The sequence below is a fragment of the Bufo gargarizans genome, unplaced genomic scaffold (genome assembly GCF_014858855.1).
Source record: "Bufo gargarizans isolate SCDJY-AF-19 unplaced genomic scaffold, ASM1485885v1 original_scaffold_1944_pilon, whole genome shotgun sequence".
NCBI lineage: Eukaryota > Metazoa > Chordata > Amphibia > Anura > Bufonidae > Bufo > Bufo gargarizans.
This window is the reverse complement of record NW_025334577.1, coordinates 2,221-24,895: the sequence shown is the minus strand read 5'-3', so window position 1 is coordinate 24,895 and position 22,675 is coordinate 2,221. Positions and strand designations below refer to the sequence as shown.

The window sequence follows — 22,675 nt, the reverse complement described above, 5'->3', positions numbered from 1 at the left end:
CCTCCCACTGGACTTCTGGCGTCATTGCTGTGATGGCTTCTTAGGCTGGAAAGAGGAACTACCGAACAGGAAGCCCTTTCCCCCAGACCCCCTTGATCTAGGGTTCTGGCTTTTATTGATAATTTGCCCCCTATTCTGAAATCTAACTGATGAACGAAAGGGCCATCTGGATCTAGAAAATGGAGTCGAGAAAGCACCAGGAGAAAACCTCTTTCTTATCTGCCGCCTTCTTTAAGAGGGAATCAAGTTCTGGACCAAAAAGAAATTGACCCTGACAAGGAATGCTGCACACTGTCTGTTTAGAGGACAAATCTCCATCTCTCCAATTCTTTAACCAAAGAGCTCGGCAGGCAGAATTAGACAAGGAGGAAGCCTGCGCAACCAGCTTAACCAAATTCACAGAGGCAATGCAGAGTAGGCAAGGAGGCCAAAATCTGCTCCCTTGGACACTTTTCTCTAATCTGACATTCCAACCAGATACTCATGGATCTGGCCGTGACAGTGGCAGCAATACTTGGTCTAAACGTGGAGGCCGCAGCCTCCCAGGTGCTTTTTAGAGAAGAATCAATCTTCTTATCTAATGGGTCCCTCAGGAATCCCATATCCTCAAAGGGGAGAGAGGACTTTTTTGAGATCTTGGAAATGGCGACATCAATCTTTGGGGCTTTAGCCCAGGAAGAGGTTTCTGCCTCAAAGGGATATTGCCTTTAAAATCCTTTAATAATAAAGGGTTTGTTATCACCTTTCTTTCATTCTCTGTCAAAGAGGCCCAACACAATTTTGTGCAACTGAAAACATCTGTGTCTCTTCTCCTGAAGGCCCTCAAATACCGAATCAACTACAGAGTTATTATCTTTTACATCTTCTAAGTCTAGGGTGGAACGTATAGCCTTTACCAATTTGACAGCGTGTTCAATTGGAAACAACGGTCTACCCTCCATCTCCTCACCCGAGGAAGAGGAATTTTCTGAGCCGTATGTTTCTACTACTTCTTCGCCATCAGTCGAAGAATTCACCTCTGACCCCCAGTCTTCTACTGATCTCTTTTGGCGTTTACATGCCCTTAGAGAAACTTTCACTTCCAATCTGATGAGTGATTTTACACTAAAAAGACTAGGCGATTCTTCGGCCACAGTCTTCTCTATACACTGCTGACACAACTTCTTTTAATAAGAGGAAGATGGGGAACATCTACAAAATGCACATTCTCTATTTTTTTTCTTAGCCAAAACTTTCTTCGGCCTTGTCTAGCGAGAAGAAATAACCACCTTTAGTATCACTTAAATGTTCGGGCACTTACCCATTCCAAAGCCAACCAATATCGGCGCCGGGATCTCTTCTTCTCAGGTCTTTTTTCCTCCATGTTCTCAAAGCCGGAACACTTGTCTGGCCAGAATTTCTGGGCAGTCACCAAAGTGTAGCCCCAAATGGAGGACAACTCCTCACTTAGAGGATTATAACGATGTAAGGAGAGAAATAGCGGAGAACAAGCATTTACTATATGAGCAAAGAGGAGGGTAGGAAGAATATACCGCTATCCAGACAATGGAAAGTGAATTGCAGCAACCAAGCTGGCATTTCCCGGATTCTCACTTACTTTTATCTGCTCCTGCCCCTTCCCTCCGCATGTGGAATGCAAATCCGGAAGCGCGTCACGTGGAATGAACGTCTTACTGGAAGTGGCGTCCAATTCTTGCGTCGTTTCCTCCTAAAGATCGCATGCAAGGTAACTGCGCTCGGACGATCCAATGCTCCCATTGAGGAGCGCACACGCACCTGCCGCAAGAGCCAGGAGGCAGCCTAGACCACCACCGGCTCCTAGGGTCCTGACTAGCCCAACATATTGGCGATATATCCAAGCAGGTATGTGCCACATAGCCCTTCAGAGCATCTCTGGGACTTCCAAGCTATAGGTAGAACCTTAAAGAAAACTGCAGGTCTCCCGCTCCAGGGACAGGAAACAACTGAGGTAGGAGAGAGGCTCCACCTTTTTATTCTGCAGGTTTCCTGTCCCTGGTGGCAGATCCTTTCTGTCGTGCTGTCGCAGGGGAAGGGGAAAAAATGGATCCAGCCATCAAAGGAAGCAACATGGATAATAACAGTATATTAGTAAGTTGCTCGTATTAAATTTCTCTACATGATAAATGCCACTTACTGAAGTGAGACAGCCCCTTTAAGACCCTTGTGTAGATAGATTGGCGGTAATGTAATTGAATGTCTCAGGACCCCTTTTTTCATGATCAGTGGGAGTTCCAGCAGTCAGACCCCCAGCAATCTGATATTTATCACCTATCCTGTAGATAGGAGATAGGTCATTATGGTAGGACAACCCTTTTAAACATACTGTAGATTATGTGCAATTTAGGAGGTTAATATTTGATAATTTTCATGCCAGACATTTATGCTTAAAGGGATTAAAGGGGTTGTCTCACGTCAGTAAATGGCATTTAACATGTTGAGAAAGTTAATACAGGGCACTTACTAATATATTGTTATTATTAGGGTTGTAGCAGATACCCAATCAATACTTTTGTATCGGTATCGATTTGATACCGGGATTTGACATTTACTGATATACTAGGCTACTGCGCAGCCTAGTATCAGAGAACATGGCGCACTCTGCTCTCAGCATGCTCCATTTTCTCCTCAGCAGCACATGGGAGAAGGAAGCAGTCTTTACCAAAAATTTTGAAAAATTCTTGAAAATCTAGAAGCAAATCTAGAAATTTTTCTGAACATTTCTAAAACCCACTTTTTCAGGACCAGTTCAGGTCTGAAGTCACTTTGTGAGGCTTACATAATAGAAACCACAAAAAATTTGAACCCTTTAGGTGTTCCACAAGAATTAATGTAAAATAGAGAAAACATTTCAAAATTTCTCCTTTTTTGGCAGATTTTCCATTTGGATCCATTTTTTCCAGTTACAAAGCAAGGGTTAACAGCCAAACAAAACTCAATATTTATGGCCCTGATTCTGTAGTTTACAGAAACACCCCATATGTGGTCGTAAACTGCTGTACGGGCACACGGCAGGGCGCAGAAGGAAAGGAATGCCATATGGTTTTTGGAAGGCAGATTTTGCTGGACTGGTTTTTTGACACCATGTCCCATTTGAAGCCTTCCTGATGCACCGCTAGAGTAGAAACTCCAAAAAAAAGGACCCCATTTTAGAAACTGCACCCCTCAAGGTATTCAAACAGATTTGACAAACTTTGTTAACCCTTTAGGTGTTCCACAAGAATTAATGGAAAATAGAGATAAAATAGTTTATAGAAACACCCCATATGTGGTCGTAAACTGCTATACGAGCACACGGCAGGGCGCAAAAGGAAAGGAATGCCATACGTTTTTTGGAAGGCAAATTTTGCTGGACTGGTTTTTTACCACCATGTCCCATTTGAAGCCCCCCTGATGCACTCCTAGAGTAGAAACTCCAAAAAAGTTACCCCATTTAGGAAACTACGGGATAGGGTGGCAGTTTTGTTGGTACTATTTTAGGGTACATACGATTCTTGGTTGCTCTATATTACACGTTTTGTGAGGCAAGGTAACAAGAAATAGCTGTTAGATCATGTGGTATTTTTATAGAGCAGGTTGTCACGGACGCGACAATACCAAATATGACAACTTATTTTGGTTGTTTGTTTCAGTTTTACATAACAAAGCATTTTAAACAAAAAGATTCTTCAGTGTCTCCACATTCTGAAAGCCATAGTTGTATTTATTTTTTGGGCGGCTGTCTTGAGTAGGGGCAAATTTTTTTCGGGATGAGATGACTGTTTGATTGGCACTATTTTGGGGTGTGTATAACTTTATGATCGCCTGCTATTACACTTTTTGTAATGTAAGGTGACAAAAAAAAGCCTTTTTTTTTTTACACAGTTTTTTTTTTTTTTACAGTATTCACCTGAGGGGTTAGGTCATGTGATATTATTATAGAGCAGGTTATTACGGATGCGGCGATACCTAATATGTCTGCTTTTTTATGCAAGTTTTACACAATGATTCATTTTTGAAACCCAAAAAAATAATCATGTTTTAGTGTCTCCATAGTCTGACAGCCATAGTTTTTTTCAGATTTTGGGCAATTATCTTGGGTAGGGTATGATTTTTGCGGGATGAGATGATGGTTTGATTGGCACTATTTTGGGGTGCGTATGACTTTTTGATCGCTTGCTATTACACTTTTTTTTTTACGGTATTCACCTGAGGAGTTAGGTCGTGATATTTTTATAAAGCAGGTTATTACGGACGTGTTAATACCTAATATGTGAAGTGCATTTAATTTTTTTAATCAGTGATAAAAAATAAAAAAATTTACATTTTTTTTTCCTTACATTTTTTTGACCCAGACCCACTTGGTTCTTGAAGATCCAGTGGGTCTGATGTCTGTATAATACAATACAGTACTGTACTGTATTTTCACTTTACATTGATCAGACTTGGCCTTACCATGGCAAGCCGGAAGCGTGAAGGCGTCCGGTTGCCATGGTAACTATCAACCGCTGCCACAACAGAGCAGCGGGTGATGAGGGGGGCCCTCTCCCTCTGTGATCCCGTCAAGAATCGGGGGCTGAAACGGCACAGCAGCCCCCGATTGGAGAGGGAGGAGCTCCCTCCCTGTTAACCCCTTGCATACAGCGGTCCCTATGGACCACGGCATGGAAGGGGTTAAACGGCTGACATCTGTGAGCACGTTTCAAGCAGAGTGGCAGCAATGGGCAGCAATGCGGGCGATGCTGGGGGGGCGGGCAGATGATCACGCACCCGCCCCCCAGCACCGCCCGCAAAGGGGGGAGGGGTTAAAAATGAAAAGTTAGGTCATTTTGAAGTTTCTGATCCCCGCGGTCCTCAGAAACTTCCGAAAGAGCTGCAAACCGCAGGTCTAAATTGACCTGAGGTTTGCAGCGATTGCCCTCGGCATTATCACAGAGTGCCTGCTGAATGATTTCAGCAGGCACTCTGTTCCGATCACCGTCCGCCGCTGATTGGAAATACACAGGGCGTAGCATAGGGCGCCCTGTGTCCCCAAGAGGTTAAATGTGCTACACTTAATAGGGCTAGGCAAAAAATATCTTGGTGCGTGCATTGCATGTTTCCTATGTGTGATAGGAACTGCATGTGTCTTGTTTCTGACTGACTTAAGAGCAGGATATCCATATTTGTGTAAGGCTACTTGTCTTTCACACTTGCGGTAGCAGGGTCCGGCAGGCTATTCCAGTTGGGGGGGGGGGGGGGGGGACAGCCTGCCAGATCCGTGCTTATACTAGCCTAAAGTGCCGCTGGAATTCCGCTCTGGCCCCATTCACTATAATGGGGGTGGTCCAGAGGAGCGGCTCCAGCACAGCAAACAGCCGGACAAAAACTACAGCGGACTACCGGCGGGCTAGTGTTAGCACAGATGCGGCAGGCTGTTCCCCCGCTGGAACATCCTACCGGACCCTGCTACTGCAAGTCTGAAAGTAGCCTAAATTCTGCCCCATGTATGTTTGTGCATTTTGCTGTGAGTGTCTACCATCATACTTCATCTTTAATATTTTTGTGATCACTGTAAGGGCTCATGAACACGATTGTTGGATGTGTTGCAGTCTGCAAATTGCGGCCTCTAATAGAACAGTCCTATCCTTGTTTGTAATGTAATGCCGACAATAATAGGACATGTTCTATAATTTTGCGTAACGGCCATGCAGACATATAGACATGGAATGTACATGGAGTCATTTCAGTTTTTTTCGGCCCCATTGAAGTGAATGGTTTCACATACAGGCCACAAAAAAATAAAATAAAAATTGTACAGACACGGAAAAAAAATAAGTTTGTGTGCAGGAGCCCTAAAATGGGCCCCCAGAATCAGTTACACTGGTGGGCCCTCAGTACCCCAGAACAAGTGTGTGTGTGTAAACAGGACCAGGCATCTTCCCCAGTTGAGGCATACATTTTGATTCTTGGTCCCAACATGTCAGTTTTAAGATGATAACACTGTGTGTTTAACCACGATATGCCCCTAATAAAGGGACAACTTTTAGAAAGGTTCTAATATAAAAAGGAAAACAGATGCGACAGCGCAGTGTATTTTTGAACAAACTATTAACACCGGCAAACGTGTTTAGCCATAGCTATATACAGTTGTGTTAAAAATAATAGCAGTGTATTTAAAATGTAATAAAGCTCAAAATTCTTCTAATAGCTTTTATTTCCATACACACAAATGCATTGGGAACACTACACATTCTATTCCAAATCAAATCATGAAGAAAAATATATCAAATTTGTGTTGTTCCTCTGACAAAATTTTAGAAAAGTGAATATTAGACTTAAAAAAAATAGCAGTTTGCATTCTTCTTTACAAACTTAAACATTCACTATATAAACTGAAAAATGTTTGAAGATTTTGCTTTCTTTTGAATCACTTAATATTTAGTTGTATAACCACTGTTTCTGAGAACTGCTGTACATCTGTGTTGCATGGAGCCAACCAACTTCTGGCACCTGTGAACAGGTATTCCAGCCCAGGATGATTGGACTACATTCCACAGTTCTTCTCTATTTCTTGGTTTTGCCTCAGAAACTGCATTTTGATGTCACCCCACAAGTTTTCTATTGGATGAAGATCTGGGGATTGGGCTGGCCACTCCATAACGTCAATCTTGTTGGTCTGGAACCAAGATGTTGCACGTTTACTGCTGTGTTTGGGGTCGTTGTCTTGTTGGAACACCCATTTCAAGGGCATTTCCTCTTCAGCATAAGGCAGCATGACCTCTTCAAGTATTCTGATGTATTCAAACTGATCCATGATCCCTGGTATGCGATAAATAGGCCCAACACCTTAGTATGAGAAACATCCCCATATCATGATGCTTGCCCCACTATGCTTCACTGTCTTCACAGTGTACTGTGGCTTGAATTCAGTGTTTGGGGGTCGTCTGACAAACTGTCTCCGGCCACTAGACCCAAACAGAACAATCTTACTTTCATCAGTCCACAAAATGCCTCTTTAGGCCAGTCAATGTGCTCTTTGGCAAATTGTAACCTCTTCAGCACGTCTTTTTTTCAACAGTGGGACTTTGTGGGGGCTTCTTGCAGATAGTTTGGCTTCACATAGGCGTCTTCTAATTGTAACAGTACTCACAGGTAACTTTAGACCTTCTTTGATCTTCCTGGAGCTGATTGTTGGCTGAGTCCTTGCCATTTTGGCTATTCTTCTTTCCATTGGAATGATAGTTTTTCGCTTTCTTCCAAATCTTTCAGGTTTTGGTTGCCATTTTAAATCATTTGCGATCATTTTAGCTGAGCAGCCTATCATTTTCTGCACTTCTTTAAATGTTTTTTCCCTCTTCAATCAACTTATTAATCAAGGTACGCTGTTCTTCTGAACAATGTCTGGAACTACCCATTTTCTCCGAATTTCAGAGAGAAATGCGTTGTAACCAGCATGTACAATATTTGCTGCCTTCCTTCCTTAAATAATATCAATAATTGCCACCTGTTTTTCAAAGAATGAATGACCTCACTCATTGAACTCCACACGTACTATTATTTTGAACATGCCCCTTTCAATTAGAGATTACATTACACAGAATCAGCAGCATCCATGTCATGACTGATGGGTCGGATTTCTATTACGCTACTACACCTGCTAGTAAATTATTTGCCATGTAGAAATATAATTGATTGATCAGGTTAGTGATGTCTGGCTGCTATTATTTTGAACACCACTGTATGTCAGTTTCACTCTGACATTTGCTATTGCTTTCATTGCGTTAAAGTGCTTAAAAAGGTGGGAGCAGTCAGGAGGAGAGAAAAGAGAAAGGAGGAGAGAGAAAAAAAAAATACCCACCCAAAAAAAGAAAAAGAAATAAAAATTTTCAGGCCAATTGCAGCATATTCAATTTGTGTAGAACTGATTTGGTCACACATTTGATTTTTTATATTTGACAAATGGAACACAAAAGAATGATCTCTATTCCTAGATATTTATGGATTGACAAGTGGCTGCTACCATTACCCTTGTCAAAAGAGTGTGTCCTTACACAGTCTGGCACTGGTAGCTTTCACTTTATTAATGAAATGAGGAAATGACAGAGGAAAAGCACAGTTCTAAGAAAAGGGAAATGCAAGTAGTTACTGCAATATACCGGTACACCATGAGATCTGACAGCTCCATTCCACTAGGTGAGATGGCTGCATCCAGTGGTGGACTGGGAACTTAAAGTGGCCCTGGGAAAACACCTAAAAGTGGCCCCATGTTGTAGGCGGGACTAAATTGATAAAAGATAGGGCAACATAAGTAGGCAGGGACAACAGAAGTAGACAGGGCCATAGTGCAGCACAAATTACCACCAATCCGCCCCTGGCTGCATCCAGTAGCAGAGTGGAGAAATGGCATAGAGCCACACACACAAGGCCATCTCTCCACACGGTCTGGGGCTAGCAGTGGCTGCTGCTGGCAATATTGCCTGGCGAAAGAGGGCAAAGGGACATGTATCGTAAGTACCAAAAAGTCATGCGACCAGAATGAGAAGAACTTCATGATGCAGACATGTAACACATGTACACCAGACCCTGAACATCGAGATTAATTTACCCTTTGTCACTTACTTAATAGATCCTTTAAGTCGTGTCTGTTCTTCATCTTGAAATTTGTGTTGGTAGCTGACCATCATAAAGGAATGGGGGATTCCAAGCTGAAATACAGGAGACACAAGACCAGACATTTAAGGGTTTGTGCAGTAGAATTATACTGATGACCTACCCTCAGGATAGGCCGTCGATATCAGATTGGCAGAGGTCTTGACCAGTTTGAACAGGTTGCAGAGCTTGTATGAGCACTGAGTTCTCTTCAAAGTTTAACTGCGCGTTGTCTACAATGTAGTGATGGTTAAGTGCATCTATAACTGCTCGTGCCATTCACTTGATGACCAGACTCTAGAATGTTAGCTAGACATTACTGTGCTTCCCAAAAGGCCAGTAGCCTGCCACCCCGAGCATGTGGTGCGTTACTCGCCGATTTTGTGTGTGGACGGACTGCAGATTTCACCCTTCTACATTGGGGGTGAAATACTCTGCATTTCTGCAGCATGCAGTGAATATGAATGCCCATCTACACGTATTGCACTGTAATTTACTGCGTATCTGCACTGTGGAATCCATATAGCAAAACTGCAGAGTCTGAACTCGCCCATACTCTGCAGCTTTATTGTCAACTGATACAAAATACATAGGCAACAATGTTCACAAAGCAATCTCTCATCTGGTTCCTCTCTCCAGAGTGTAGTTTGCTAATTGCTTTGTTATCTACAGCATGGTGTGCTTTATTAGATAGATTGAGAGGTTTAAAAGGAAAAAAAAAAGCGAATAAAACCTTCCTTCAGCTATAAAGACCCTACGCATTTTTATTTTTTTTCCTTTTTTAATTGAAATTTTAACCACATGAGCAAGACAGCTGGGAATGAGATTAAGCATCACTTTAGTCAGATGCCAGGGAGTGTGATATTTAAGGATGGGTGCATAAGCAGGAAGGCAAGCTGTTTAACTGTACTGCTAACAGTGACCCTTGGCTAATGTGAAATGTGTCGACTTGCCAGCTTGGGCTGGCGAGTGTGTGAGATAGTGCACTTAGCAGACAATGCTTCTTCCACTGTCGCCTGTATCCAGGATAACTCAGTACACAGCACCCCTTCTGCATTAGTATTTTTAATGTAGCGCACTTTTATATTTATGGGTTTTGCAAAAAGCAATGCATCAGCCAAAATAGCCCAAAAAGGGATCATAAAATGTACATTTATTAAAGAGTGTAATTGAACGGCATAAAACATTCATATAATGGTAATAGCCATTTGGGTTTTAATTATACCCAGTCTCTCCAATTCAACTTAAGTGCAGTGGAACCAGCTCCGAAAGACGACATTCAGCGTAGAGTGAAAGTCTCTGGCGTTTCCTGTGTGGGGCACATATCTAGAGACGCAGCACTCATGCCTTAGCATCGATGATTAGAGTGCGCTGCTGACACACAATCTATTATTGGCTACTATGTGTACATTATATAAGTGTTGCCGCAGTCTCCCAGTCCCGACAGACCGGAAAGGACTACTTGCTGTATAATTCAAGCGGCATTGTATGATAAATTACCTTCTGGAGGTGCACTTGCTATCCTAACACAGGAAATTTATTTACATACTTAAAGAGCTGCACAGAAGCAGACAATTCCTATGATTTAATAAAAGCATTTATGTATATCAAATGAGTGCTTGAAAATAAGCCCTATGCCACATAAAAGACTGCGATCCTGTGCTGGTTTATGCAATAGGGATATCTGCTCAGGAAGGGTGGAGAAGGTCCAGTGGTAGTCAAATGTGGGGATAATGAGAGCCCGCCAGTTTTTGCATCATACAAAAGAGCCAGACAGTTTAGGAGAAAATGTGCATGTGGTGGGGGAAGGGGGGTGAGCATGTGGTCAAGTCAGCACAGAGGGGAGGGCAGGTGCCAGTCAAGCTCAGGGTGTAAAGCAGGTATTGGTCAAGCTCAGGGTGTAAAGCAGGTATTGGTCAAGCTCAGGGTGTAAAGCAGGTATTGGTCAAGCTCAGGGTGTAAAGCAGGTATTGGTCAAGCTCAGGGTGTAAAGCAGGTATTGGTCAAGCTCAGGGTGTAAAGCAGGTGCCGGTCAAGCTCAGGGTGTAAAGCAGGTGCCGGTCAAGCTCAGGGTGTAAAGCAGGTGCCGGTCAAGCTCAGGGTGTAAAGCAGGTGCCGGTCAAGCTCAGGGTGTAAAGCAGGTGCCGGTCAAGCTCAGGGTGTAAGGCAGGTGCCGGTCAAGCTCAGGGTGTAAGGCAGGTGCCGGTCAAGCTCAGGGTGTAAAGCAGGTGCCGGTCAAGCTCAGGGTGTAAGGCAGGTGCCGGTCAAGCTCAGGACAGAGGGCAGGTGCCGGTCAAGCTCAGGACAGAGGGCAGGTGCCCGACAAGCTCAGGACAGAGGGCAGGTGCCGGTCAAGCTCAGGACAGAGGGCAGGTGCCGGTCAAGCTCAGGACAGAGGGCAGGTGCCGGTCAAGCTCAGGACAGAGGGCAGGTGCCGGTCAAGCTCAGGACAGAGGGCAGGTGCCGGTCAAGCTCAGGACAGAGGGCAGGTGCCGGTCAAGCTCAGGACAGAGGGCAGGTGCCGGTCAAGCTCAGGACAGAGGGCAGGTGCCGGTCAAGCTCAGGACAGAGGGCAGGTGCCGGTCAAGCTCAGGACAGAGGGCAGGTGCCGGTCAAGCTCAGGACAGAGGGCAGGTGCCGGTCAAGCTCAGGACAGAGGGCAGGTGCCGGTCAAGCTCAGGACAGAGGGCAGGTGCCGGTCAAGCTCAGCTCAGGACAGAGGGCAGGTGCCGGTCAAGCTCAGGACAGAGGGCAGGTGCCGGTCAAGCTCAGGACAGAGGGCAGGTGCCGGTCAAGCTCAGGACAGAGGGCAGGTGCCGGTCAAGCTCAGGACAGAGGGCAGGTGCCGGTCAAGCTCAGGACAGAGGGCAGGTGTCGGTCAAGCTGAGGACAGAGGGCAGTCAAGCTCAGGACAGAGGGCAGAGGTCGGTAAAGCTCAGGTCGGAGGGCAGAGGTCGGTCAAGCTCAGGGCGGAGGGCAGGCAAAGACGAGGATCAGTCAGTTCAGAGGGACAGACAATCAGCTGAGTAAATGTGGGCAAAATGCCAAGTTATACACAGTGATCACAGATAATCACAGTAATAATGTATATTATCCTCACCTGGAAGGCCATAGTGAAGTGGCTCGTCTTTGTGTCCCGGACAATACTAGTGTTCATTGCTGACTGGATGCCCCAACGCCACTGGATGTAACCCATGGTGTTTTTGTCTAGATGCCTTGCTACCATCGTTGTGAGGCCAGGTCTGACTCCCTGGGAGGAAAACTGCAAAACGCAGCTTGTAGTGAAGAAACTATAAGTGAAGAAAAGCATCAAATGAATATCGTATTAAGTCAGTGGGGGGTGGAATGTCTACATATTAAAGTTTAAAACCTAAACATATATAATGGACTGTCACTTTGTAGAAAGAAATTTCTATATGGCGAACCGCCCTTACAACTAGTCACTTGACAACTCTGCTCTCTGTCAGCGCCACGCTAATAGACAAAACCCTATGGGGGACATTTACTAAGCATGTTGCGTCAGAATTATGGTGTAAAATGCGGCAAAAAGAATGTTTTGATTTGCTCCAAATATAATCAACAGTTTTCTCCAGAATTTTACCCACAAAGAATCACACTAGAAATGAGTTAGAAATGTCAACGTTGGCGTGGCTATGAAATTGGCGCATATTACTCTCCATTTATCATCCTCTTATCAGCAGAAATGGCTCCAATAGTTTCAGACAATTAAGCCAGCTTATGGCATAAAGATGCGACTTTTTGTCAAAAAGTCGCATTCATGAAAAGTAAAACCAGCTCGTCGTGGGAACATGAGATAGGTAAATATTAAAATAGGATGATCTAAATGAGATAAACAACAGTGTTCGGTAAGTAAAGTGACATTCAACAAAAATGTCCCGAGTCTGAGACAAAAGTCGCATTTTACCAGTGGAAATGTTACAAATATGCTTCAAAAGTCGCAAATATGTTTTAAAAGTCACAAGTGCAGTCTGGCAGCGATGGCTGAAATGGCGCATTTTAGTTATATTGGTGTTAAAATGTCACAAATCGAGAGAAACAGGCAGATAATCAAGTTTACATTTAATAATGTCACATTTAAAAAGTGTGCGCCTTTTGATATATGTGGTTAAACAAATCACCACTTTTGTAATGTAATAATTTTTTTTGCGCAAATTAAGCCATTATTGATAAATGTCCCCCTATATCTTTGGCAAACCCTCATAATGCACTGCATTGCGGAGGACACGATACTCCATAGTCTGATAGCATGCCGCGAGGGTCTTTAAAGGGGTTCTGTAGTTTGTTTAAACTGATGATCTATCCTCTGGATAGATCATCATCTGATCGGCAAGGGTCCGACATCCGGGACCCCCGCCGATCAGCTGTTTGAGAAGGCAGCGGCGCGGTCTTCTCACTGTTTACCGCAGGCCCAGTGACGTCGCAACTAGTATCAACTGGCCTGGGCGTGGCTAAGCTCTGTTCACTTGAATGGAGCTTAGCCCCACCCAGGCCAGTTGATACTAGTGACGTCACTGGGCCTGCGGTAAACAGTGAGAAGGCCGCAGCACTACTGTCAGCGTCGCTGCCTTCTCAAACAGCTGATTGGCGGGGGTCCCGGCAGTTTAAACAAACTACAGAACCCCTTTAAGGCTCAGTGATGTCACCGGCTATAGGTCCAGGTGATGAGCGTTATATGTTGGCACAGCCTTTTTAGCATTTTGTATTATAGTTGGTAAGAAAATAAATGGTTTGGTTATCTCTTTCCTGTTGGGGGGGGGGGGGGGGGGGACGGACCCAAAAACAATAAACTGGAAATACTTGTATGTATACCCGAGGTGTCACACTCATCATCTACACGTGCCACAGGGAAGGACGTATCGCCTTTCACAGAAAAAATATATAGTAGAGAGAATCTGTCAGCAGGAAACTCACAGTTAAGCAGGCACAGAGTCTTGTAGGGATAGCACAGCTAAGTCTGACGATACCTCTCATTTAGTGAAAGGTATTGTTATATTCATATTCAAATAAGCAGTCAAGTGCACCAAGGGCGGACCCAAGCCACTCTGTGAGCATCTGCCTCTCCTTCTTGACTGACAGGGCCCAGTGATATGACAGACTCAATTTAAAGAAGCACTACCCTAAACTCAGCAGGTTATAATGGGGGCTGCTGACATCAGTAACACCCATGCATGTAATTGTGGAGGTTCTTTGAGCTGGAGATATCAGAGATATTGGGGTAGCAGGGCTTCAAATGGCATTTCCAAAAAGATGAATGGGGCTTAAAGGGAACCCGTCATGTGGATATTTGATTATAATCTAACTAATTATATACAATCATAAACTACTAAAAAGTGCCTTAGATGTATTCACTTACTGGTGTGACAGATGGTTACCTCATAATATACACACAAAGATGCCGCATGCTAATGAGCTGATTCGAGTCCGGTGTGATGTCATTGAGTCCAGAGTATATTTAATTCAGAGCTATAGCCACTCCCCTGCCCACCTGCTGCTGATTCATATGGAAACAAACTGTCATTCAGCAGCAGGTGGGCGGGGAGAGTCAGAAGCTCATGAATATTCATGACTCATCATTATGAGCTGGAGCTTTTCAATACAAGATGTTGGCAGATTGCCTGGGTCAATTAAAGAAAGTGACCCAGTCACTTATTTATGTTGCCCTTAGTTAGGACACCATAAAACTGGTGACAGGTTCCCTTTAAGCGTGCATGCCCTACTGCTGTCCCATTCATACAGGGAGAAACAGGACCCAAGTTGCTGAGATCAGCGGGGGTACCAAGGTCAGACCACCACCAATTAGGGTTCAAACATAAAGGTTGCTACCATACCCTAGCATATGCCACTGGCTACCGTATGGTGAGAGTCATTCCGATCACTTTCTCCCATCGCTAAAACATAGTAGTAGCGGCACAAGGAAGACCCTGTGCTACTGTCTTCTTTATGTTCAGCCTTTTCTGAGCCGGCCATTGACTATAATCGAAGCAAATCCATGCAGAACTGTGAGAAGATGCAGTGGCCAAGTGGCCAAGCACTTTCCTAGTTAACAGAGGGGCTAGACATTCAGTCTATTCAGGGGGTCGTTTAGTTGGCGTTTTTGCATTCATTTCCTTTGTGTTTTCGGAGGATCAATCAGACGCCCTTTTTACTTCTCATGGAATATTATGCCAAATGGCAAACTCAGCCCTGCTACATCAGCACAGGCCGACTCTACTATGGGAAACACGGAGACTCCAGTTCTTCCAGCAGACACAAGGCCCTCTACCGGCAGAAGGGAGGTACTGCATGTCAACTGACAATGATCTTTCTGACAGTGGCGTCCTACATACCCAGCTGCAGAGGTAGCTACTACACGAATAATGCTGATGTTAAACAAACAGTGACCTAAATAACAAAGTCTCACATTGACACTGTTTATGGGGGTCATATCCTTATTCTGGATGGGAAATAAATTACCTCTCGCAGAAACGCAAACTGCTTTAAAAATTAATCTAGTGCGACTCATTTCAGCTGTGAAAGTGTGACCTTACTTTCCTGCCCAAAGGATCCTAATTATGGATTTTAAAGCTGCTGTTGAGTATGGCTGACAAAGAGGATGCATTTCGCCTCTGAGCAGGGAGGGGGAGGCAATACCAGGCACATCACTGTTATGGATTAAAGATTCCATCTTCAAGTGATATATTAGGCAAGGGAAGATATAAATTTACACTACACAGCTTGTATAAAAAGCAGGAAGCAGGTCGTATATGGGACAATTTGCCTCTGACCGCCCTCGCTGTTAATGGTTATTGTAACGAAATTCGAGGTGAATAGACAGATAGATAGACAGACAGACAGACAGACAGATCTCATTCTCCTAAACTTACATTATTAAAAGCTAATTATATAGCAGTGGCTATTGATCTATTAAGCAAATGCAAATGGTGCCTCTAGATGCCAGCCCGTCTGAAGACTAGGTGAGGCACTCCACATTCTCAGAGGAAGCCCCCATTTAGCACTGGCCCTCTCATTGAAAACCATTTGGGCATCCTAATGAAGACCTGGGAGGGGGATACTTAAAATGCACATGTTGGCTGCTAGACCAGTGGGTGGTCTAACCCATTCAGTAGATGAATGAAATAATATCAGAAGCCATAACGCCAACCTCATGGCACCCACAGCCTCAGAACCCTAATAATTGTGTTCAGCCTGACATGGGTTTCGGGCAGAGTCTATGGACGCCATACTGGACAGGAGGCATTTCTCTGTATTCAGGATCTGGCCTTCTGGAAATCATAACTCAATCATATTTGGTGTCTGTATGACCGGGATGAAGCGTCTCAGATTATGGGATCATAGCTGTACCCGCAGTCCCTGTCATACAGCGAGGAATCGCCGTGATTCATATTGCCACCTCAGTCAGTCTTCTGGGAAGGTGGGGCAAAAACCTGAATAATATCAGACGTCCCAGAAGGCCGCACCGAAAGGAGGGAGGTTCCCTCACAGCCCACCCACAGCTGGAATATAACTGCTGCATCTCAGTAAGCCAATCTTCGGAATTTTATCCCTTTTATTTTATCTGTTTTACTGCATTGTTATTGTATGTATATTTGTATCTTTTATCGGACACTTTCTTTTTGTATTACACTGCACTATTGTGTATTAAATGTAAAAAATGATAAGTCTCTTCCTTGCTCTTTTGGAGGGAATAACGTTACTAGTAGTGTTTCAGAGGATTTTAGGTCCCATATAGATAATTTGTGTTACGGTGTTAAATTTGGGTTGATAGAATATCTGAGTATAGGCCCCTATTGCCTTATAGTATAGGCGGTGGCAGCTATTGTGATAGAAAATATTGGGGTGTTAAAATCTAGAGGAGTAAGTTAGCATAATTCCGTCATCTAGAATAGGTGGGTGGGAATTTATGTGGTAAAGTGATTAGCTCACTAGTATAATTCACCCCAGTGACGCGACCCGAGAGTAGGGATCGTGACAGTTATCATGACTAGGGCCAGTTTAAGGGTATGTTTACACACGGTGGATATGCTGTGGATCTTTTTCTGTTGTGGCATTGTGGGCAGAAAATCCATAGAATATTAGGGTTTGGCCACATGGTGTAAATGTAACCTGACATGCAATGCAGTAAAAATCTGCAGAATTTATAAGGCCTCGAAAAAGTATTCACATCCCTTGAACTTTCTCAAATTTTTTCACATTTCACTCACAAACTTAAATATACTTTGTATTGGTCCATCACATAAAATACCAATAAATTAGCAAGTGTGTGAAGTGAAAAGAAAATGATTCATGGTTTTCAAACTTGTTAGTAAATAAAAAAGTGTGGTGTGCAGTTGTATTCAGCACCCTGTACTCCGATATCCCTAAATAAAAGCCAGTGTGACCAATTGCCTTCAGAAGTCACCTAATTAACAAATATAGTCCACCTGTGTGTAATTTATTCTCAGTATAACTACAGCTGTTCTGTAAAGGCCTTAGAGGTTTGGATCAAACAGCATCATAAAGACCAAGGAACATACCAGACAGGTCAGGTATAAAGGTGTGGAGAAGTGTAAAGCAGGGTAAGGTTATAAAAAAATATCCCAAGCTCTGAACATCTCACGGAGCACTGTTCAATCCATCATCTGAAAATAGAAGGATTATGGCACAACTGCAAACCTACAAGGACATGGATGTCCACATAAACTGATACCCTAGGCAAGGAGAGCACTAATTAGAGAAGCAGCCGAGAGGCCCATGGTCACTCTGGAGGTGCTGCAGAGATCCCCAGCTCAGGTGGGAGAACTTGTCCACAGGATAACTATTAGTTGTGCACTCCACAACTATGGCCTTTATGGAAGAGTGGCAAGAATAAAGCCATTTCTGAAAGCAAGCTATAAGAAGTCCCTTTTGCAGTTTGCCACAAGCCATCTACGGGACACAACAAACACGTGGAAGAAGGTGCTCTGGTCAGAAAAGCTAAAACATGCAAGACGCTATGTATGGCGGAAAAATAACACTGCACATCACCCTGAACAAAACATTTCCACCATGAAACGTGGTGGTGGCAGCATCATGCTGTAGGGATGATTTTCTTCGGCAGGGACATGGACAGGAAGCTGGAGGAAAACCTGGTAAAGGCTGCAAAAGACTTGAGACTGGGGTGGAGATTCACCTTCCAGCAGGACAACGACCCTAAACATACAGCCAGAGCTACACTGAAAGCATATTCATGTGTTAGAATGGCCCAGTCACAGACCTAAATTCCATTGAGAATCTGTGGCAAGACTTGAAAATTGCTGTTCAGATGCTCTCCATCCAATGAGACTGAGCTAGAGCTATTTTGCAAAGAATGGACCAAAATTTCAGTCTCTTAATGTGCAAAGCTGGTAGAGACATACCCCGAAAGACTTGAGGCTGTAATTACAGCGAAAGATGGTCCTACAAAGTATTGACTTAGGGAGCTGAATACAAATTTATACCTCACTTTCCAGATTAAAAATTTTGAAAACCATGTATCATTTTCTTTTCAATTCACACATACATGCTACTTTGTGTTCGTCTATCACATAAAATCCCAATAAAATACATTTAAGTTTGTGTGTGTAACTTGGAAAAAATGTGGAAAAGTTCAAGGGGTATGAATACTTTTTGAAGGCACTGTAAACACCATCATCTACAGTAGAATATACGCAGCAGTTTGGTTATACAGTTCAAGTAAAGTGGGTGACATTTTACCAAATTTCATCCATATGATGCAAGAAACAATCTGCAGCATAAATTGACCTGCAGTGTGACTCCTAAATGTGCAGCATATTAATTTATGCTAAAGATTTAACATTTGCAATGAATAGGTTGAAATCTTCAGCAAAATCATCTGCATGTAACACAAGCATTTACGTGATGGTAAATCTTTGGAGTGAAACTGAAAAAACCCACAATTCCGACAAGGTTTTTGGGGTTTTGATATTACAGTGTTCACTGTGCGCTAAAATGACATGATGCCCTTATTCTGGAGTCTCAATTCGATTATAGCGATACAAAATTTATATAGTTTTTTTTTTTTTTTACTACTTAAAAAAAAATAACTTAAAAAAAAAAATGTCTTTGCATCACCATATTCTGCCAGCCATAATCTTTTTATATTACTGTCTATAGAGCTGCATGAGGGCTTGTTTTTTTGTGGGCCAAACTGTCGTTTTCATTGGTACAATTTTTGAGATACATACAACTTTTTGATCACTGTTTTTTTGGGCGGGAATAAGGCAAACAAAAAATGGTGAATCACGTGTTTTCAATTTTTTTGTATACCACTCAGGAAATATTTAAAATTTTAAAAGTTCAGACATTTTCAAAGGCAGCGATACCTGTTAGCTGTACTTTTTTTTTTAATTTGTTTTTATATGGAAAAGTAGGAAAAGTGGGTGATTTGAACTCAATATTTATTTTTTTAAGCTTTTAGCTTTGGGGGCTAGAATCTGGGATGTTTTGATCCCTTGTCCAATACACCATAACAGAGAACTATTATGGTGAATGGAATTCTGCCGCGCAGCCTGCTGAGCCATGCTTCATGCACAGCTTTGCAGGCAGATTACCATGACAGGCCTGGAAACCTTCAGCAGGCCCCAGGCAGCAGCCTCCCTCTGTCTAACTCCATTGATGCCGCGATCGCTATTCAACAAGACATTTGAGGGGTTAAATGACCGGGTTCTGCGTCATCGCGGCTAGGTGCCTCCTGTATTATATGTATGGAGCGGGCTCAGAGCAGCAGCCTGCTCCATACATTCCCTTAGTGGTGGCTGAAGGGGTTAAAATACATTGACCCAAATTTTATCTGGTGCAAATGAAGTTTCTATCCTTTTTTCGACTTGCACAAAAAGGGGTGGAGCTTATTGGAAAAGGGTGTATCTTAATTTTTTTTTTTAAACACATGATTTGCATAAAAAAAATAAAAAATATGAAACAGCATCGGTAATATAGACAGAAAGAGCTCATTTTAGTCACCATAATCAACCCTACCAGGTAGAATGCCTGGTTTAATAGGGTTGAGCGAATTTGTATAACACTTCGTTTGAATACTGTACAGAGCGAGCGCTACGTACAGTATTAGAATGTATTGGCTCCTAATTGGTACCATGTGAAACCGAACCAGAGTTTGGGAAATGCTTTTTTACTGTAGAAATTAATTTATGAAGTTATTATGCAAAGTCTCGCGAAATTTCGCGAAGTAATAACTTTGGCTCATAGGAGCCAATACATTCTTATAGTGTACGGATCGCTCGCTCCGTACAGTATTCAAACAAAGTATTATGCAAATCGCTCATCCCTAATAGCGACACATGTTTGAATACAGAATGACCATCAGTCTCCTTTCCTGAAATGTTGAGTGTTGTCGCCACTCCTCCCCTCTTAGTAGTGTCAGCCTCTAAGGTCAGCTCTTAGGGACTGAATTACACATTCAATAGAAACATTTCTACGTTTTATTAGGGTTCTTTCACACGAGCGTGTACCCTTGCGGGAATCACACTCCATGTGAGAGAGGGATTGTGCGGTCTGGACTACAGAGGCACACAGCGTTATTATGATTGATAATGCTGTGTGCCTCTGCCTGACCTTTCTGTAACAGAATCATACTGACATAAAGCTGTCACTATGATTTAATTACAGAAAGGTCAGGCAGAGGCACACAGGATTAATCAAATCATTATAACGCTGTGTGCCTCTGTAGTCCAGACCGCACAATCGCTCTCTCACATGGAGCGTGACTCCCGCAAAGGACACGCTCGTGTGAAAGAGCCCTTAATGTAACCGCTATAGCTGGCCCAGACATGAAGCAGTGCATGTAGTAGTTCACCGCGCGGATGTGAACTACAGCTGCCATGGTTTTTGGCTGCGAGTCTTGTACAGGTGAAACTCACGGCTTCTCAGCTGCATGAATGGGCACCCTAAAACTGATATTAACAATACTGTCATAGAATTACCATTTTGGTGTAAGATTCCGAAAAATCTTAAGTCCAAACAGGGGTCCCTGAAGGTCACCAGCTCCAAACTCTAGCTGAAAACAAGAACAAAAAGTATATGAGTAGAATTTGAGAATGTTGCAATTTTTGGTATAAAATGCATTGCTTCCACATGTCCCTGAACTGTGCTGCATTCCTGGATACAAATTCTTCAATTTTTCCTTCTTTTATAAATGGTGGGGGACAGTTACACAGAAATAGCTGATGTCGTAGCAAAGTGACCACCACCTGTGCTTAGTTTGCAATAGAATCTGGTGTCATCCTGCTAGAGAAAGCAGTGTATTTTCCCTAAAAATAAAGTAGGCACAAATAGCACTGCCTCGTGGTCTCTTCATCAAGGACACGCTCCTGTGAAAGAGGTCTCTTCCTCTGATGTAGGCAACGACAGCAATGCCTTCCTGTCCCTACCTGTGAATTATGTAGCTATAGACAGTCCTGCCTTCCTGTAAAGTATGTAGGCATAGTACTACCTTACCATCTCTTCACTAAATAATGTGGGCACAGAAAACACTGATTGCCGTCTCTGCTTGTAAATGATATACACACGGATAATACTGCCTTTCATTCTCTTCTTGTACATGATGTAGGCACTGATAGTACTGCATATCTGTCTCTAATAGTTAATGGAGTGGGCACAGTTAGCCTTTCATTATCTTCTTGTAAATGGTGTAGGCACAGATAGTACTGCTTCCCTGTCTCTAATAGTAAATGATGTAGGCACAGATAGTACTGCCTCCCTGTCTCTAATAGTAAATGGTGTAGGCACAGATAGTACTGCTTCCCTGTCTCTAATAGTAAATGATGTAGGCACAGATAGTACTGCCTCCCTGTCTCTAATAGTAAATGGTGTAGGCACAGATAGTACTGCTTCCCTGTCTCTAATAGTAAATGATGTAGGCACAGATAGTACTGCCTCCCTGTCTCTAATAGTAAATGGTGTAGGCACAGATAGTACTGCTTCCCTGTCTCTAATAGTAAATGATGTAGGCACAGACAGTACTGCCTACCTGCCCCACCCTGTAAATAATGTAGACACAGATAGTACTGCCTCACTATAAATAAGGTACAATCTGTATAAATAATGTAGGCACAGATAATATTACCTCACTGTATCTCCCTGTAAATTATGTAGGCACAGCTATTACTGCTTCTCTGTCATGTGAATATTTCAGAAATTAGGCCTCATGCACACGACCGTGCCGTTTTTTTTCCGCTCCGCAAAAAAACAGAAGCCGCCCGTGCGCCTTCCCCAATTTGCGGAACGGAACGGGCGGCCCATTGTAGACATGCCTATTCTTGTCCGCAAAACAGACAAAGAATAGGACACGCTATATTTTTTTGCAGCCTCGGAATGGAGCAACGGATGCAGACAGCACACTGAGTGCTGTCCGCATCTTTTGCGGCCCCACTGAAGTGAATGGGTCCGCAACCGAGCCGCAAAAACTGCGGTTCGGATGCGGACCATAAGTACGGTCGTGTGCATGAGGCCTTAAACAGATGCTATAAAGACAAGATAGCATATTAGCGTGCAGCTCTTAGAATACAGATTTTGTTTTAGTATTCAAACTTTGTAAACTGTATTATTAGAAGAAGAGCACAATAAAGAAGCTTTATGTTTGTTCTTTAAGCTGGCCATACACATGAAATAGTTTTTGGCCAAACAGCTGGCTCTCCTGATCCTCCCATACATAAGCATGTTCAGCCATGCATGTAACATAGTAAGGGTACTTTCTCACTTGCGGCAGAGCAACTGCCTGCTGGATCCGGATGCGGATCCGTCTGACAAATGCATTGAAATACCGGATCCGTCTCTCCGGTGTCATCCGGAAAAACGGATCCGGTATTTTAATTTTTTTGCACTTTTAAAAGGTCTGCGCATGCGCAGACCGGAAAACCAGATCAGTTTTGCCAGAACATTTAATGCCGGATCCGGCACTAATAAATTTTAATTGAAATTAATGCCGGCATTCCGGCAAGTGTTCAGGATTTTTGGCTGGAGAGAAAACTGCAGCATGCTGCAGTATTTTCTCCGG

General features: G+C 43.3%; 1 protein-coding gene across 1 annotated transcript in view; it reads right to left on the bottom strand.

The window, feature by feature from the left end:
- LOC122923804 (dnaJ homolog subfamily C member 11-like) overlaps positions 1 to 21,222 on the bottom strand; it is a 60,419-nt gene extending 39,197 nt beyond the window's left edge. Inside the window, exons 1-4 of the mRNA XM_044274648.1 lie at positions 21,118 to 21,222; positions 20,604 to 20,677; positions 11,729 to 11,918; positions 8,599 to 8,684 (exon numbers count right to left, since the gene is read on the bottom strand). Of these exons, the coding sequence (XP_044130583.1) occupies positions 8,599 to 8,684; positions 11,729 to 11,918; positions 20,604 to 20,677; positions 21,118 to 21,222 (455 nt within the window). The remainder of the gene's footprint in view (positions 1 to 8,598; positions 8,685 to 11,728; positions 11,919 to 20,603; positions 20,678 to 21,117) is intronic.
- Between the last annotated feature and the right edge of the window lie 1,453 nt (positions 21,223 to 22,675).